General features: G+C 46.1%; 1 protein-coding gene across 17 annotated transcripts in view; it reads left to right on the top strand.

Moving 5' to 3' along the window:
• ZC3H10 (zinc finger CCCH-type containing 10) overlaps nt 1–19,789 on the top strand; it is a 34,951-nt gene extending 15,162 nt beyond the window's left edge. For 2 of the 17 annotated variants that reach the window (XM_078782606.1, XM_078782608.1), the window contains 3 exons: nt 14,908–14,985; nt 15,489–15,794; nt 18,246–19,789. In XM_078782606.1, coding sequence (XP_078638732.1) covers nt 18,262–19,341 — 1,080 coding nt within the window. In that variant the 5' untranslated portion in view covers nt 14,908–14,985; nt 15,489–15,794; nt 18,246–18,261 and the 3' untranslated portion in view covers nt 19,342–19,789. Of the gene's footprint in view, nt 1–1,654; nt 3,650–6,529; nt 6,796–14,563; nt 14,986–15,488; nt 15,795–18,245 lie in introns of those variants that run through there. The other 15 variants (XM_078782609.1, XM_078782604.1, XM_068123700.2 and 12 more) reach the window with 12 other exon arrangements.

The following is a 19,789-nucleotide window of genomic DNA, read 5'->3' as shown; positions in this document are numbered from 1 at the left end:
AGTTTTGATGGCGAAAGCGCGTTCTTCACCCGACCAGTTCCACATGGTCACAAGTGTTTTGCCTGCAAAAAAATAAAACTAAATCAGTAAAAAATAAAAATAATAAAAATGCATGTCATGTACTTCAATATCATGAATGAATTTATTTTGAAATACAATTTTTTTATTTCCTTCACACAAATTTCAAAAATGACTATTTCTGGCTCACCCTGTACAAACATTTCTTTTGCACAAATGTATTTGTAATATACGTGATATTACATTTTTATAAACTATTGAAGTTGAAGATTTAAGTGGAAAAAATAAGTTGAGTTGAAAAAAAAGAAAAAGGTTGAACACCCTCCACCCCCCCTTCCCCCTTATGTCTTAGTACATACACACAGGTGAGGTAGACCAGAAGTACCAGAAGAAGTTTGGAATTTCACAAATAACAGAAGTTTGGTATTTCAGTCTGGAATACCAGAAGTTTGGTATTTCACAAAAGTTTGAAGGAGTAGTTCAGTGACGAGATGTATTTTAATTGAAAGGTTCTACATTGAGCGAGGGTGAGGGCTTAGGATTAGTATTGGGCAAGCGGCTAGGGTGAGGGCTTAGGATCCTAGGATCCTGGGTTCGAATCCCGGTCAATCGCTGAATTAACGCCAGGGGGTTGACTCAGCCTGTCATCCTTCCGAGGTCGGCAAATTGAGTACCAGTTCACTGGTAATTCCCTGTTTGTCGTAAAAAGGCGACAAAAAGGGTTGGCGTCAGGAAGGGCATCCGGCCGTAAAACATTGCTTCAAAAAGGGGACCAAAAAACAACAACAACCACGGTCCCCGAAAAAGGCCAGCCCCTGCTTGCGGGGAAAAATGGCCTCTAAAGGTGTTTTTTTTCTTCTTTACATTGAGCAAGCCTGGGTTAATGGGTGTATTATTGAGTAATAAGAGGAACAGAGTAACATCCATTGTGTGCGGTTGTGAGAACGCTATTGTTATTTTCCTAGCATTAACATACCTATGTATGTACAGTATTTTCCTTTCTTGAGTGTTTTTTATGCCTCCTCTGACTAAGTCGCTGGAGGCATTGGTTTTGGGTTGTCTGTCCGTCCGACCGTGATGGGTTTTCGTTTCCATGATAACTTGAGAACGGCTGAAGGGATCCAAGTTCAACTTGGTGCAGGTATTTATAGTAAGGTAAAGATGAACTGTTTCGATTTTGGGATCAAGAGGTCAAACGTCAGCTGTGTCGTAAGGTAAAAATGCTGTTGCTGTGCTAACTTGTGAACTAGTCATGGGATTTTCACCAAACATGGTACAATTATATATTATGATGCAAAGATAAATTGATTGGATTATGGCATAAAGAGGTCAAAGGTCATGTTGAGTAAAAAATATTAGTTACCATGATAACTTAAGAACGGCTGAAGGGATCCAAGTCAAACTTGGTACAAGTATGTATAATGATGCAATAATGTGGGCGGAGACATATCAATCTATGTCTCGACGTAGAAGAGTGCCATTTTATTTTTTTATCATTCCTCTGATATACACAGCCTGACTACCTCATAAATGTGCTAAAGCAAATTGATCAAGTAAACAAACCGTGTTTTTCATTCCCCTTAAAATGTACAGAAGCTTGCATTTTGATATTGCGCTCTGCCTGCCTGTGTTGCAGCTGCTGCGAGCTGCCCCTGCAATTGCGTTGCTGCGCTGCGCTATGTCTGAAGCTGATAGCATACCCAATGGCAGCGGCGATGATGCAGGCGCTAGTGCTGATGCGACAGTGTGCCGCGATTTTCTGCGCAACGTGTGTCAGCGTGGCAGGCGTTGCCGCTACATGCATCCAGAGTTAACCGAGATGAATGCAGTGGCCACTCAAAAATACGACCTCACGTTCTGTCATGATTTTCAGAACAGTGGCTGCTCGCGGGTGAACTGCAAATTCATTCACGCATCTAAGGGGGACGAAGAATACTACAGACGCACTGGCGAATTGTCCCCGCATTTGAAGCAGGCTATTAGTACAGGGTTGGGACTCACCGTTGGTGGGGAAATGCAGATAAAGCAAGATGATACTCCTGTGTGCCATGATTACATGAATGGCAGCTGTCTGCGAGGAAAAATTTGCAAGTTCCGTCATATTTCACGTGAGGAGTATGCTATAGAAAAGAGTCTCGTAGCTGGGGTGGGTACAGAGTCTGGCTTGCTTCCACCACCTCCACCTCTCCCAACTATGGCTGCGCTGCTTCCACGATACCGTTTTGATGCATTTGGCGAGTCCGTGTTGGAAACTGAATATGACTTAAATCGACTGAAGCGTCGCCGTCTTGAAGAAGCGTGGAGTGAGCTTGGCTTGATACCACGTGTTGGTGATACACAGCTGTTGCAGGAGGAGAACCAGGTTCTACGGCGTCGCGTTGAAGAATTGCGTAAGCAGCTTTCGGATCTTACGGCCGTCAATGAGGCATTGCTTGAGCAAAACACTCGTCTTCGCGCACAAACCAAGGTGGTAGGGTTGACCACTGGTGACCAGTCGCTGGCTGCACGGGCACCGGTCGCAGCCGTGGCGACGTACACGTCGCTGAGTGGACAGCCTCTGCAGGCACGAGCCGTTCCTCATGTCCCTCAACAGGATCTTGTGGCAACGGTCGGTGCCGCCGCTCCTCCCACCAATCCTGCACCTACCGTTGCTTTGGCAGCCGAAACGCTGGCTCCACTACCTGCGACGCTGAGCATAGCTCCTGCTGTTACCATGGCACCTGTAACCGTATCTGTAGCTCCTGTACCAGTTTCAATGGCGCAGGGCATTAGTATGAGCCATGCTACTACACCGATGGTCACATTCCCCATTGCCTCTCAGAGCATGCATATTACATCGCTTCCTCATTGATTCAGATTTACCTACATCCTTTGCGCTGTCCTGTACTTTTGTAGCCTTACCCCAGTGATCTGTAACATTTCATTCACCGGTAGTTGTACGTCTGTCTGTTTAATATACAACTCGGCTTATTCTTTTCTTAGTTTAGGATTTTCTGCCTCAAAAGGGCATAGCAAGATCCATATTGAAGTTTTCCTTTCTTTTATTCTTTTTTTTTTTAACCCTCTCCCACCTCCCCTCCACAAGGTGGTTCAGTTGACGTGTATCTGTCCATTTAATATTGTATTATGATTGGTATTTCTTGTGGAAGTTTTTAAAAACCTTTTACTTCTCCCCATGGTTTTTTTATATTTCCCACTCCAACATGGATGGGTTGTAGTATGAGGGGCATTTAATAAGTGGTTATCAAAATAATTTTTCAGTCAAAATAAAAACAAATGTACCAGCGAATGTTTTTTTTTTTTTTCAATCTGTGTTCTTCTCTCATTTTATTTTGCTTTTCAGGTTTGAAATATATTTTTTTGTTGCTACAGAAATAAAGGATTGGTCATGGCAGTTGAACATTGTCCTAATAGGGCCTAGAGTGTTACACTTCCCAAAACAACTTGGAACAGATGAGCTTATAGATGATTGAACCTGTGGTCTTTCCACAAAATGAATTTGTTTAGTCTCCTTTGCATAAGATAGAGTTGTATTGCTCAATTAAAAAGCAGGTATTGATTTTGGGCTAAGTCTTATACCTAATGATAAAGTGTAAATGACAAACAGAAATAAAAGCAAGAGTTTGTGCGAGATGTGCTGTATGACCAGACTCCACTATTTGAAGATCGAGTTAGGGATGATTGATCATAAAGAGAATCAGAGTTGATCCATTCTTGAGGAAGGTTTGTGATATTGGTGACTGAAGTTTAGTTTTTTTTTTAAATCTTTAAAACTATAGGATTTGCCTTTCAGTGATGTCACAAAAACTAGGGAGTTCGTAGAACACCTTACGCCATGCAATTTTGAGAAAAGGGACATGGGGAAGGGTCTTTTCAAGTCTTGCTTTGCATAATTCCAATCACGGTCTATATTTTCTATGAGCTCCCGTTTTGTCTGCATCTTGATACTCGCCAATGCTGAGAGTGCGAGTGGCAAATTTGATTCTTCGAGATGGCATAATATCTTGTCCCAGTACTGCGGAACTGCTGGTTTTTGGATGTGCCAAGAAGGCGATTTGCATTCTACACCGATCAAGTATATAATTCAATTGAAATAAAATAAAAGTTTTAAAGGTTGTTGGGGGAAAAAAAAATTGAATCGGAAGTTTACCGCCATTGATGCACCGTCTTTTACACTACCTTATCTTACACGTTACATGAGTTCTTCATGCCTGTCATTTTTCTTTCATGCATCCTTTAAAAACAGCAAGTTTCCTGTTTGGAAGATTTTCAAGTTTGACTGCCAGATAGGTAGACAGAGTAAACAAAACAACAACCTCACTGTGTGTGCATGCACATTGCACAGTCGAGTCGATATTCAGTACAATTTGCCAAATTCAGAGCCAAAGTTCTGCTAAACTACAGGTTCGTCTACTGATTAATTTTCTACAGTGTTAAAATACAGTCACATGAAAAAGTAAATACACCCCATGTAAAGTTTTGACTTTTTCAACATATTTCAACATACAGCTATTTGATCTTCATTCAACAATATTGATAGATAAAGGTGATATAACATAACAAATATCATGAAACATTTACATTTTGTAGTCCATTGTATAATTTAAATAAACATAAATGCAAATTTCGCATGTGGAAAAAGTAAGTTCGCCCCTCCATTTATCACTACAAATACCTAAAATTAGAATCGGGTGCACCAGCTCAGGTGCAAATGATTAGAACATCGTTAGAGAGGATCTTGGAGGAACCTGTCTTATTTAAACCTCAGACATTTAGTTTGGTTTGCTCTTTGTTGTTGAAGTGTGCGGCGTCACCATGCCGAGATCAAAAGAGCTCTCTGAGGCCTTCAGAAAGAAGGTTATACATGCCTACAAGTCTGGGAAGGGATTTAGAAAGATCTCCAAACAATTTGAAATCAATCATTCGACTGTCCGGAAGATCATCTGCAAGTGGAGAAGATTCCAAACAACTGCCAACTTGTTCAGGACAAGCCGCCCCAGCAAGTTCAGCCCGAGAGCAGACCGCAAGATGCTGAAAGAAGTCTGTAAGAACCCCAGAATGTCATCACGGGACCTACAGGTAGCTCTTGCCACTGTTGATGTCAAAGTGCACGAGTCTACCATTAGAAAGAGGCTGCACAAATTTGATCTACATGGGAGGTGTGCCAGGAGGAAACCTTTGCTGTCCAGAAAGAACATCAGGGCAAGACTAAAGGTTGCCAATGAACACCTGGGCAAAGACCAGCACTTCTGGAACAATGTGCTCTGGACAGATGAGTCAAAGGTAGAGCTATTTGGCCACAGTACGAGAAGACATGTTTGGTGAAAACCAAAGACAGCATTTGACCACAAGAACCTGATACCAACTGTAAAGCATGGTGGTGGAAATATGGCTTGGGGCAGCTTTGCTGCATCAGGGCCTGGGCAGCTCACCATCATAGAATCCACTATGAATTCTTCATTGTACCAGAGGGTGCTTGAGGATAATGTGAGGCCATCTGTCAGAAACCGAAGGTGGACCTTGCAACATGACAATGACCCTAAACATACCAGTAAATCCACCAAGGAATGGCTGAAAATAAAGAAATGGAGGGTTCTGGAATGGCCAAGTCAAAGCCCGGATCTAAATCCCATCGAGATGTTGTTGGAGGATTTGAAACGAGCTGTGCATGCAAGAAACCCCTCAAACATCGCACAGCTGAAAGAATTCTGCATGGAGGAGTGGGCAAAATTTTCTCCCAGTCGATGTCAGAGACTGGTAGACAGTTATAAGAAACGCCTACTTGAGGTTGTTTCTGCCAAAGGGGGCAATACCACCTATTAGAGTCAAGGCTGTACGAGTGTACTTACGTTTTCCACATGCGAAATTTGCATTTATGTTTATTTATATTATACAATGGACTACAAAATGTAAATGTTTCATGATATTTGTTATATTATATCACCTTTATCTATCAATATTGTTGAAATGAAGATCAAATAGCTGTATGTGGAAATATGTTGAAAAAGTCAAAACTTTACATGGGGTGTACTTACTTTTTCACGTGATTGTATATGTAGTACTAGCTGAATGCACCCGGCGTTTCCCGGGTTCTTTTTGAATGAATGTAATCTTCTGTACATAGGTCTGACGTGAGCCCAGTATCAGTTCGTGCTCAACGATTCCTTGTTCTTTCTTCTGTCAGGCCCCGCGAGAGAGAATTTTGAAAGCATGTGTTGCAATCAGTCAGATATTCCTATTAAGTGCATAAGTTTTACTTCAAGAGAATTTTGAAAGAAGAAGATTTATGGCGAAATGGGCCTAGCTTGGCCGAGGCAGCCTCGGCCGGACTCGCCACCTAGCCTATAACCTTCCCCGGGGCCCGTCCCGACATTTTTTGTTTCAGCGGTTTCCTCCTATCTTTCACCGTTCAGGAGATTAGTGCGTGCAGACAAACAAACAAAAACTTTATTTTATATATACACCACTCACAATAAGTTAGGGATATTGTGGGAGTGAGTTAATTTTTTTTATAGGGGTTTGGGTTATGGTATTGAAATCAAGAATGCTGTGTTTTTTCGCACATTAATAACCATAGAATTAGGACCAACAACTTTTTTCAACACAATACACAAAATCAACCACACCGAAGAACCTGCCAATATCCCTAACTTATTGTGAGTAGTGTATATAGATGAATGTCATTAAGTCGTACAGTACCTTGAACATACATTGGCATCTGAAGACAGAGAGTGAACCAATTGCTTAACCTGCTTTGTGCTTCACGTGAGGGGTAAAGTATTGTTGCGAATATGGAATTTGGCCTCCATATCCGCTTGTAAATATTCCCCTATCTTCTCCGATACTCCCCAACTCTCCCCTTACCCCATTCCCTAGTCCCATTGTCTGTAAACAACACCCATTAGAGCCGATCTTCCCCTTCATTCCCCCATTAAATGTCGTGCCCAGGTCCCCCGCACCACACGTAGACAATTATAGGACATCTTGCTAGTTATTCTTAATCTATGTCAGTTAAGGACTTGTTTCCATTAATTATGACTCTTCGTTGCACCAGAATGTGATGATATGGCACCAGTAGGAGTTTAGGACCTTCCCATACCTCCCCGCATCTCTTCCCATCATCTCAAGCTCCAACAACAACCACAACAACAGCGGCTTTGCGTCCTCACTCCGGCTCGGTTGGCCGCCATTGAACATGTGCTCGACGGGGTTACCCAGAAGGGGGCTCCCTGTCGGCCCCTCGTCAAGGGCGGAGCCGGTAACCCCCGCACCCAATGAGAAGCCATGGGCCGATGCCATATGGGGCGGAGCTAACGAGCGAGGGCGTGTCACTCCCCGCCGGATATACGCGGCCCCGCGCCGGACGTGACGTGAGATGCGCCCCGAGCTTGGAAGGACAAGACGCCACCCTCCCGAGCGCTGAGCGACCTCCCCGCATCTGCTGGACACCACCGTACGTGATTCTGTCCCTGAGCCAGGTGCACCTGAGCCATCGACTGCCGCTTTCCTGGCCATCAAACCCCGTGTGAGTGAGCCTTGTCCCGTTTATCTGTGGTCTGTCTAGGGTTAATATAAGAGTGTGTCTAAGTGCCCACCTTCCTATGTTTCCCTCTTGTCCCTGTAATCTAACCTTTTTCCGTACGAATATACTTGAGAACTGAACCCCTGGTGTCGTATTGTGTCATTATAACCCAGCCGGGTGTCTTCTCTTTCCAATTGAGCCAGCGTAGCGCGATTAGTCAACATTCGGGCACAATCGGGTAACTTGTACGGATACGGCGGCCATCCCGCTCGGCCCACCATACCATCAAAGTCGTATCTGTAACAATTGGTGTCGGGAGTGAGATTCGAGGCCCGACCAAATTTTGAAGAAAAAAAAAAAAACGAATAGAGGAAAAAAAAAAATTTGGTCAAAATTTGGAGCGGCCGAAATTTGTTTTGTTTTACGAAACTCGAATTTTGCAAGTCGCGCTATGGCGGATCAAGACGGCTGGGGTCCGGTAGGGGAGAGTGAGGTAGGGTCGATCCAGGACCAAAATGAGGGACAGGAGGAGAGCGAAGCAGTGAGGGCGGCAGGTTCGCAAAATAGCGCCGTCACGCACGAAGAAGCGGGCGCGCAAAATGGCGCCTCGCTGATCACCGCGCCAGCGACCGTGGCAGCGCCCCCGATGGATTGGGGCCTTTTTTTCATACAAATGAAGGCCCTTATGGCCCAGAATAGCGAGAAAATGAGGGAGGAAACGAGGGCTAATAGTGAGCGGTTGGGGAACCGGATGGATGCTCAGGGTGAGCGATTGGAGGGCCAAATGGGGGTAATGAGGGACGAAGCGAGGGCTCGGAGTGAGCAATTGGGGGTAATGAGGGACGAAGCGAGGGGTACCAGTGAGAAGTTAGACAATAATTTTGAGGAGTTAGACAAGAAAATTGAGAAGTTAGACAATAATTTTGAGGAGTTAGACAAGAAAATTGAGAAGTTAGACAATAATTTTGAGGAGTTAGACAACGGGATAAAAGAAGTAAAGAATGGGTTAACGGGGGTAGAAAACAGAATGGCCGCTCAAGAGAATCAAATGGAAGGGATGCAAAAAGGGTTAGAGGGGTTAGAAAACAGTATGGAAGGCAAATTGAGGGACATGAGGGACCAAGCGGAAAGGGAAGTTAAACAAATGGAGCAGCAGATAGAGGGGGTCAGAATGGGGGTAGAAACCAAACTGGATGCTCACAGGGAGGAAATGGAGCAGATGAGGGTGGCATCTGGGCAGGAGATGCAAGTGATGGGAGAGGAGATCAGAAGAGGAGTGAGTGAGGAGGTCGGAGGAGTGCGCGAGGAGGTGAGGCACTGTAAGGAGCGCATGGAGAAAGAGGTGAGAAAGGGGACTGTAAAGTTACAAGGGGGCATAGAGGACCTGACGCAGGAGGTGGAGCAGCTGACGGTGGGACAGACGGAGTTAGTGGAGCAGGTTCAAAGGAACACTGCGGTATTAGGAGGTTTAAAAGCGACACAGAGAGAACTAAAAGATGACTTGGTGGCGACGAAGAGGGAATGTCAGATGGTACGTGAGGGACTGACAACGAGGTTGGACGAGGTGGTAGAGGTAATGGAGACGAAGGACCGGCAGGTGAGGACGCACATGGAAACGGTCAAGGTAGCCTTGGAGGACGAGCTTGAGGAGACGTACCGGGGAATAAAAGAGGTGAAGCACAAATTAGAAGAAGTGGAAGAAGGGATGAGCGAAATTAAGAAGCGACGGAGAGGGGATAAGAAAGAAATAAAAGAGGAGATAAAAGAATTGGTCCAAAGTCTGTGTTTGGATCGTGATGACGTGCTCATTAACCGGATGAGGGATTCGCAGGTGATGGAGGAGAAGCGAAGAGGAAGAGGACCCGGTGTAAGTGGTGACCAATATGGTCGTGCGTATGATGCGCCAGGGGATTTAATAAGCTTGGGGGTCGAGATAGACCCGGGTGTTCGTGAGAGGCCGTTGGTGAAGTGTGCGACAGGTCTGGTGTGCGAAAAAGGAGGTGTGCAAGAAAGTCCGACTCTGGGGTGTGTGAGGAAAAAGTGTGTGCCAAGGAGTGAGTGTGCTGGCGAGAGTGAGTCGGTCGTAGCGCGTGTGCGAGGGAGCACATGGAAGCGCGGTGTGGTGAGTGTTACAGAGGGTGTGACGGGAGAGTGTGCGCGAGAAAGGTGTGTGACGGACAGGTGCATGAGGAAAGAGTGCGCTGTCAGAAGTAAGGAAGAGTGTCCACCTGTGGTGAGTGTTACAGAGGGTGTAACGGGAGAGTGTGCGCGAGAAAGGTGTGTGACGGACAGGTGCATGAGGAAAGAGTGCGCTGTCAGAAGTAAGGAAGAGTGTCCACCTGTGGTGAGTGTTACAGAGGGTGTAACGGGAGAGTGTGCGCGAGGAAGGTGTGTGACGGACAGGTGCATGAGGAAAGAGTGCGCTGTCAGAAGTAAGGAAGGGTGTCCACCTGTGGTGAGTGTTACAGAGGGTGTAACGGGAGAGTGTGCGCGAGAAAGGTGTGTGACGGACAGGTGCATGGGGAAAGACTGCGCTGTCAAGAGTAAGGGTGAGTGCGCTGTCAAGAATGGAGGTGAAAGTAGTGAGAGTGACATGGAGCGTGAGTTAGTTGTGACAGGTGAGCGAGGATGTACACCTGGGATGGAAGGATGCACACCTGGAATGGTAGAGCGTGAGTGGGAATGCACGCTGGAATTGGTAGTGAGGCACGTGGTTGGGTGTGCGAATGAGAGCACACCTGTGATTGTCACAGAGGAGGTGACAGAGGAGGGGGCGCGAAGAGGTGTTTTGGTGAGGTGTGCTACCAACGAATGTGTGCCAAAGTGTTCGGTGGTCAGGTGTGTGACCAAGGCTGTGAGTGGAATGGGTGTGCCTGGGTGTGTAAGGAACGGTACGAGGAGCATGGGCACAGCTGGATGTGTGAGCAAGGAACGGGCTGCGGGGTGTAAGCATGCAGGTGAAGCATCGACATTAAACGGGGTAGAGTTTAGAACGACTTATAGCCGAATCAGGCCCTCGGTGCGCGTCGGGCAGCTTCGCGTGCCGCGAGGATCAGCGGGGATCCGAACCACGGCGGTTTCGAAAGAACCGCCGTACGCGATCCACGCTATGCCTCGCTTGGAACGGCCGCGGCCGGGCTCCACTAGGCGGAGCGGGCAGCTGGATAGGAAGGGTCGTTATGGCGACCACGTTTTGTTGAGACGTGCCGGCAGGTCGAGATCGGGACATTGGATGGCTCCACGCCGAGGTGGTGCGTGGGATCTCGGCCCGGGTAAGCCCCCGTCCCTGCCCCGAATGCCGGACGCATCCAGCCGCTGGCACAAAACAACCAGCATCCATTGCTTGGCTTCACGAAGCCGGGCTTTGGACAGGGAGTGGCGCACCGAGAGGTATTAGTGAGTCGACTGGGTGATGAGGTTAGTGTTTTGGACCCAAAATTAGAGAAAAACAAAATTTGATGATTGGCAAGGGATTGGCAGTAGTGATTGGCAGATGATGGGCAGTGATTGGCAAATTTTTAATTTGTTGAAATTTGATGTGCAAAATTGGTAGTGAGAGACCCCCGATGTGGTGGGATGGCAAATCCACCATCCCTCACAGGTGGGGGGCAAAGGAGCAATAGCTTATGGGGTGTATGGCAGTGAAAACTAGCCCGGGTGGGTTAGGATATGGTGTGTAGGGATCTAGCGAAGATGACATTAGGTAACGTTAAGTTTAGTTAGTGACTGATACCTGTAGTGGGGACGCAGGTAGATTAGTGTGGATGATAATGACGTGGGAGCGCAATAGTTTAAAGGGACGACTGGGAAGCGCAAGTTTCAGAAGGGAGTAGTTAGCTGAGATGATGCCGTGTTTGTGAGAATTGAACAGGTGTGATTGCACAGGTGTGCAACTGGACAGGTGTGTGGAGCAGTGTATGAGTAGTGAGTGTGTGGATCAGCGCGAATGCGCTTGGGGAGAGAAGGGTGCAGGTGGCACCAGGTGTGAGAACACAGGTGTGCAGGTACAGGTGTGTGGAGAGAGTTGGAGTAAGTGGTACGGAGTGGTGTGCATGGTGCGAAGGTGTGGATGGGGGAAGAGTGGACCCCCTTTCACGAGTACCCGGGGCGGGTAGTGTAAGTGTTAGGTAGAGGGAGCAGGTAAATTATGGTTGGATATTGGCATTTGTGGTGCGGTTGCAGAATGGTGTTGTGAATGGGTGCATTAGTGTTGTGGAAATGGCTGGGCGTGTAGCCTGTTAGTGTGTGTAGTTGGTTGGGCACTCCACCACTGTGAGGATGTCGGCCAGGTGAGGCCGCAGGTGGGCTCTGGGAGCCAGTAGTTGTGAGTGGGTGCCTGAGGATCCCGGGTGTGGATCGGGCAGCCCAGTGCCAGAGAGGGCACGGAGTGGGGAGAGAGCCAGAGGGCCTTCCCCTGGTAGTTAGGTTAGGGTAAGGAGCAGGTAAGCTCGGAGGCAACTGCAGTGGTGGAGGGGTGCAGGTGGGTAGACCCACTGGGAGAGGTACACGCCACAGCCCAGAAATTGTACGAGGGCACCGGGAGATGAATCGGGGGAGTGAGACCCCAAATTGAAGAGCACCACAGTTTGGCCAATGGGAATTGGTTTTTAGAACCCATAGTGTAAGAGGGCCAATGGGTTGGCCGGAGAAAGACCCCGGGTAGTGTAAAGTTGTTAAAGTCATTTAGGAGATAGTTAGGATTGATGAACCTGTCGCACCATACGCAGCCACTTACCTGTGGTGATGATGATGACTCCACACCTGTGTTTTCTTTGTTTGTGTTGCAGAAATGAGAATTGCTGTTGGATTTGTGAGACGCATCACGACGTGGATGAGACATTGGGGTGATTCCATCTCTCCCTCCCTAGGAGGGACTGATGATGAATTGGAAATGGCAAATTTTGATGAGAGTTGAAAATGGCAAATTTGATTGGTTAGGAGGGAGAGAAGACGAATTTGGTATATGGGAGGAACGGGGAAGACAGTAGGGATGTTTGTGGATTTGTAAAGTAGATGTTTATGGGTAGTGTTGTGTTTTGTTGATACAGTAAGGGGTAAGGGAGGGGCCATGTAGGTTACCTGGTGGGGGGGGGCGTACGGTAGGAACGTACCTGTCTCACCTGGTTCCCATGTGCCCCCAGTGTGCATCACCTTGCATTGCGTGCACTTTTGCGCCCTTACCACCTTGCTCACTTGTCTTGTTTTTGTCTCCCACCTCCGAGGATCTGGCTTTGGGGTAGAGAGAGAGGAGAGAGAGGTGCTGGCGACGCAGTTGTGGGCCTGCACTTTCGCTGCTTGCTGCCGGGATCGATACACCATATGGACCGCAATGTTTGTGGCCACCCACGATGGACCGCAGTTCGTTTGCGGCCAAGCACCACCCGGGGATGGACCTATGGGTCAACGTGGCACCTATGCCATACAGGTGAACCACTTTTAGTTAAACACCAAGTGCACCACAAGAAGAGCAAGAGACACCTGCAGGGTTAGGGGTTGTTGAAGTTATTTTTATTCCAATGAACAATGGTGACTGCACCGATTGGTGGTGGGGTGGTGCTTTTGATGCGCGGGAAGGGTGCTCTGCACGTTATTAAAGGCCGTCGGCCACAGAGCACTCGTGGGTTGGTGTATCGATGTTGGCAAGCGCGCTCTCTCTATGCATAACATCTGCATGTGTTCCTCCAAAGACAGGTCCTGGATCGTAGTGTAAATATCAGCGTAGTCTTGTAAATAATGTTCCCTACCGGCTGTATGTTTAGTTTGAGGATTCTTTCCGGATTCGGTTATCCTGTGGGTGTGTTTCTGAGAGGAGAAGGGTGCAACGTCGCAGGGGGACATATTTACTCATTTGTGAATATCTATAAAACTGTCGCACTCAGGGTAGAGTTAATAGTAGAGGGAACTACATTGCGTGCCACACTAAAGTAGGTAAAAATTTATCGGGTCGGGACGCCCCGAGGGTAGAGAAGGGTGCAATGTTGCGAATATGGAATTTGGCCTCCATATCCGCTTGTAAATATTCCCCTATCTTCTCCGATACTCCCCAACTCTCCCCTTACCCCATTCCCTAGTCCCATTGTCTGTAAACAACACCCATTAGAGCCGATCTTCCCCTTCATTCCCCCATTAAATGTCGTGCCCAGGTCCCCCGCACCACACGTAGACAATTATAGGACATCTTGCTAGTTATTCTTAATCTATGTCAGTTAAGGACTTGTTTCCATTAATTATGACTCTTCGTTGCACCAGAATGTGATGATATGGCACCAGTAGGAGTTTAGGACCTTCCCATACCTCCCCGCATCTCTTCCCATCATCTCAAGCTCCAACAACAACCACAACAACAGCGGCTTTGCGTCCTCACTCCGGCTCGGTTGGCCGCCATTGAACATGTGCTCGACGGGGTTACCCAGAAGGGGGCTCCCTGTCGGCCCCTCGTCAAGGGCGGAGCCGGTAACCCCCGCACCCAATGAGAAGCCATGGGCCGATGCCATATGGGGCGGAGCTAACGAGCGAGGGCGTGTCACTCCCCGCCGGATATACGCGGCCCCGCGCCGGACGTGACGTGAGATGCGCCCCGAGCTTGGAAGGACAAGACGCCACCCTCCCGAGCGCTGAGCGACCTCCCCGCATCTGCTGGACACCACCGTACGTGATTCTGTCCCTGAGCCAGGTGCACCTGAGCCATCGACTGCCGCTTTCCTGGCCATCAAACCCCGTGTGAGTGAGCCTTGTCCCGTTTATCTGTGGTCTGTCTAGGGTTAATATAAGAGTGTGTCTAAGTGCCCACCTTCCTATGTTTCCCTCTTGTCCCTGTAATCTAACCTTTTTCCGTACGAATATACTTGAGAACTGAACCCCTGGTGTCGTATTGTGTCATTATAACCCAGCCGGGTGTCTTCTCTTTCCAATTGAGCCAGCGTAGCGCGATTAGTCAACATTCGGGCACAATCGGGTAACTTGTACGGATACGGCGGCCATCCCGCTCGGCCCACCATACCATCAAAGTCGTATCTGTAACAGTATTATAAAATATGAAGATCATTTTGGGTTTTCTAAATAAAAGGTCTTTTCATTTTTTTTCACATAATTTTCGATAGTCTAGTGATCCATAACATGAAATACTCAATGTTACCACAGCTGGAAAGACGTAGCTTGAGGTTTAAAAGCAAGGAGCACTCGCTGGCCAGCTTTAGGAAATATTGTGTACATCATGGCAATGCGAGGCATATTGACTGAAGGAGTTATTGGAGATGAGCATTTGCTGCCACAACAACCTTGCATTAATATTCATTCACTGCAGTGACTTTTCTGTTCCCCAGCTCCAACAACACCTTAAGGTCGAATTGTATTTCACATTTTGTCAGGGCTGGAGAAGAGCGGACAATCCGAGTGTTGGACCGAAGCAATTTAAGGAATGGCTCCATTATGAGAAGGTAGAGAGGGTGAGTTAATAACACACGGTGTAGAATACTTCTTTGCTGGTAAAGGGCAATGAAAAAAAAGAGCACTGGGTGCCTACCTGTGTGTACAATGTGATCATTTAAAGTAGATTGAAAAACGACTTTTTTATTTATTTACATTTTTCATTGCATGGCTTTGCATGACACGGAAGTGAATACACCATTGGTTTCAGGCTTATTACCCGGCATGCGTTGCATCCAACATGATTTTTAAATCTGAACTTCGACTATTATATTATTATCCTTTTGGTTTTTTTACCTTTTTATTTAACTTTTCCCAGGGTAGTATTCATGTGCAGTTGTTTTTGTAGTTTTTAATACTGCAATGACGACTCTAAAGCCCACACTTCCATCCACTCACCCACAATCCCAGCGCAGTTCTATTGAGCCTGTCGCGGTGCTGAGTCTCATCTTCTATAATGCAAGAACAATTCTCTGTGCGTGTGTTATTTGCTTCTGTTAACCTTTTTGTATATTGTGTCCAGGCTCATGGAAAAGCGATGTGAGAGAGGTTAAAAGGTAACATATTGACATTGTGGCAGTGAAACAACTCGTGCTGTTTTATTCGACAAGAGAGAGAGAGAGAGAGAGAGAGAGAGCTTTCACGTCATTTTGGGCTTGGGCCTTCGTCACGATACAGCATACCGCTTCACTAAGCTCACATTTGTTATTTGTGAACACGATCAAGCAAGTGGTTTTGTTGAGAAATCCTGGATTATTGAAACGATTTATTCTGCAAGGCCAGCATTTGATCACCACTTGTTGAATGCTCCTCTGACTCGTTGTAGAAGGTATAAAGAGAAAATTGCTTGTGATTCTCTTTTTATAGTATGATATATGGAATGTGACTGTTTTGACGGGTGGGTCAATGGAATGTGACGGTTTTCAGAAAGCAGCTACAGCTAAAGGCATGCTGTGGTGGGGGAAGCCTTGTGTGTCACTACACAGTTTCTCCTGTCAGTGTAGTGAGAGACAGTATGGAGAACTGGTCGGTGCCGCAACATGTGTTTGCAGTGAAGGCATTTTTTGAATGCAAATCGGTAGTGCAGTTGCAGAGAAGATTTAGACGTGAGTTTGGTGTTGCACGGCACGGTAGAATTCCTTCCCGTAACATTATTTTGAAGTGGGTGGAAAAATTAAATAACACCGGCAGTATTTGTGATCACTTTGTAGGCAGTGCACGAACGGTCCGCACACCGGAGAACATTGGGAGAGTTAGGGAAGCGGTGTTGCGGAGTCCAAATCGCTCTGCCAGGCATCAATCGGCTGCGTTGAACATATCGGTCATGAGTGTTTGCCGTATTCTGCACGATGACCTCCAATTTCATCCCTATAAATTTAAAAATGTGCAGAGTCTGAAAGAAATCGATAAAGTTGCTTGACTGGAATTTTGTAAGCAGTTCATGGACATTTTGAATGAAAATCCAGCTGTTTTGCACAAATTGATTATGTCGGGCGAGGCGCATTTCCACCTCTACGGGTTCGTTAACAAACAGAACTGCCGTTATTGGAGTGACGAACAACCTGCGCAGATGTTTCAAAGACCATTGCACAGTGCAAAAGTCAGTTTGGTGTGGCGTTTCTGCCTTTGGGATTATCGGACCGTACTTTTTTGACGAAGGTAACCGCACTGTGACCGTACACTCGGAACGATATCGACAAATGCTGGCAATGTTAGAGTTTCCTGGTGACGACATCGATGGTGAGATCTGGTTCCAGCAGGATAGTGCCACGGCACACACATCTCGGGCATCGATGGAAATTTTGCGATCCATGTTTCCCGGGCACGTCGTCTCCCGATTTGGAGATATCGACTGGCCGCTTAGGTCCCCTGATCTAACGACTCCCGACTACTTCTTATGGGGATACTTGAAGTCAAAAGTTTATGCCACCAAACCTCACACCATCATGGCATTGAAACAACGCATCACTGAAGAAATTCGAGCAATTGACAGGTTTATTGCAACGGGTTATGGACGATTTCAGGTCGAGATTACATGAATGTATCCGTTTTGGTGGAGGCCACCTAAAAGATATTTAAAAAACTAGAACAATGCGACTGTCGCCAATATGCCTCCGCATAGTCCCACAATGGGTAGATGCCATCACTGCATATGTATGGGATGGGGATCACGTTTGTGAAGTTTCATGTTGATCGGATAAGGTTCGTTTTTCTATCCAAGATGGCTGCCAAATCGCATGACCTATGACATCATCATTTTAAAACTATATCCAACAGTGCTGCTAGATGATATTTGTAAAATTTCGCATCGATAGGGTGAGTGGCTTCAGAAATATAATTATTTGATATTACCCTTCAATCCAATATGGCTGCCAAACCATGTGACCATTGATGTCATAAATTTAATATTTCAATACAAATGGGTCATAGATCATGTGCATGCAATTTCAGATTTTTAGGATAAGGAATTCGATAACATTTTTGGCTGGTATACCACTTCACCTATGATGTCATCATTATCATGCTTTTGTTCCCCATTGGGAGTACTTGACAATGTGCCAAGTTTCAAATTTTTCCGTTCAGTGGTTTCCGAGAAATAATTTTACTATTATTTGCTTTTCATCAAAGATGGCTACCATGCCACGTAACCTATGACGTCACAATTGTCATCAAAACATTCTGCATTGGTGTCACTCCTACCCTGAAAGTTTCGTCTCAATCGGACATATGGTTGCTGAGAAAAACGAGGTTTAGCTCGTACATATGGATGAACAACCTGAAAACGTAACGTCTCCGGCTACTTTGTCTGGGGAAGCATAAAAAACAAGTACAGATTCATAAATTGAATTTTACTGCTGTTTTTTCACCTGAAAGCATTTGGCTTTTTATTCAACCCAGTTCACCACAATAACGCTTTAAAAATCGTCACGTTCCATTGACTCACCCTGTAGTTCACAAAACAATGGTTTAGTCATTGATTTATTCTTATTGTCAATATTTGGATGAACTTTATTTATTCAAGAATGGGAACAATTTTGTTTTTGATGTGCTTTATTAATCTTTTTTCCTTTTTTGAGTTGTTAGCTTTTCGCCGATGATGTTTTTTTTTTCTTTCCTGTGCAACTTGTTTATCAATTGCTGATACGCAAACGGATGTTGTGAGAAGGAGTCAAAGGTTTTTCTCCCCTGACCATGAAGGAATAAGACTTGATACGTGTGTGACGGTCGGTCTTTCTAAAGTATTGTTGTGAAATTAAAAGCATGTATCTATTCCTTCCAGGGAGTTGCAGTAATTAATGTGCAGTAAAGTGGAGGCTCCATTGAAGATGGAAAAACTGGAGTATCGAGCAGTGATCAAGTTCCTGCATTTGCAGGGAAAGATGCCTCAAAAAATCCATGATGAAATGTTTGCGGTGTATGCCGGTGTTACACCCTCTTATGATGTTGTGAAACATTGGTGTAGACAATTTAAGTGTGGTCGGTTGAGCATCTATGACGAACCTAGGAGCGGACGGCCTGCAAGTGCTCACAATGAGGAAACGGTGGAAAAGGTGGAAAAAATGGTGCTCCAAGATCGCCGCATTTGTATCGACAAAATTGTGCAAACGGTTGGGATTAGTCACGGGTCGGTGTGTGAAATGATTCGTCACCAACTGAACATGAAAAAGGTGGCAACACAATGGGTTCCTCGTGTGCTGACGCCCCAGCAGAAGACTCGGAGAGCAGATCATTCCGTAGCGCTTCTTGCCTTGTGCACCGCTCATCCGACCGATTGGTTCACGCGTCTCGTCACCCTTGATGAAGCCTGGATCCATCATTTCGACCCAGGAACAAAGGCCAGCGTGCAATGGAAGCTCCAGTCTTCCCCCATTCTAAAGAAGGCCAAAGTGCAACTGTCATCAGGCAAAGTGCTGCTATCGGTTTTCTGGGACTCGCAAGGCATTATCATGACCGATTATCTGCGGCATGGGAAAACGGTCACCGAACAGTACTATAGTGATCTCCTGAAAAAACTCCGTGCACAAATGGAATGCAAAAGACAAGGGGTCCTCACAAAAGGCGTGCAACTTCTTCACGACGGTACTCCATCTCATACATCTGTCGACGCGGTGCGGTGTGCGAAGGATTGTGGTTTTGAACCTGTGCCGTTCCCACCGCATTCACCTGACCTCACCCCGTCGGACTACTTCCTCTTCCCTATGCTGAAGTCACATCTTCGTGGAAAGCGATTTGGAAGTGATGAGGAGGTCGTCCTTGCAGTGGAATCCTGGTTTCGGAGCCAAAAACATGACTTCTATTCCAATGGCATCAGGAAACTCACTCGGCGATGGGAAAAGTGTGTGGCAGTGGATGGAAACTACATAGAAAAGAGTTAAGGATCTGTGCCCAGTTTGGTCGGTGCAGATTATTCCTTCATGGTCTAGACGAGAGAAAAGCTTTTTTATATTTCCCTGTCATAATGGAGCTTTTGGAAGAACTTCTGTTTTGATCTGCATAAAATAATGTTTTTGGATTTGTGAGATCATTAAGTTTATAACATACGATAACTGTAGTTCTATTTTGAACCTTTTATTTTTAGGGTAATGTATTTGTCTTCCTTCTGTCTCCTTTTGTGAACTGTTTGCGGTAACGTACTAAAAGTAGTTATGTAGTGTATTATACTCAGTATTCTGTATTCCTGCTTTCAATGTCTACTGAAAACTGTTATAAATATTGATTTAACAACAGAATTATATGATCAATTTTTCTGTAATTTTGAAGTGTGATGACGTTTTCGTTTGTAAACAGAGGCGAGTCCTGCATTAAAGAAGTTGGTTGCTTTTT

This window comes from Myxine glutinosa, chromosome 7, assembly GCF_964187855.1.
Source record: "Myxine glutinosa chromosome 7, kmMyxGlut1.1, whole genome shotgun sequence".
NCBI lineage: Eukaryota > Metazoa > Chordata > Myxini > Myxiniformes > Myxinidae > Myxine > Myxine glutinosa.
Note: the sequence above shows the minus strand (reverse complement) of the source record. Positions and strands in the feature narration are given on the sequence as shown.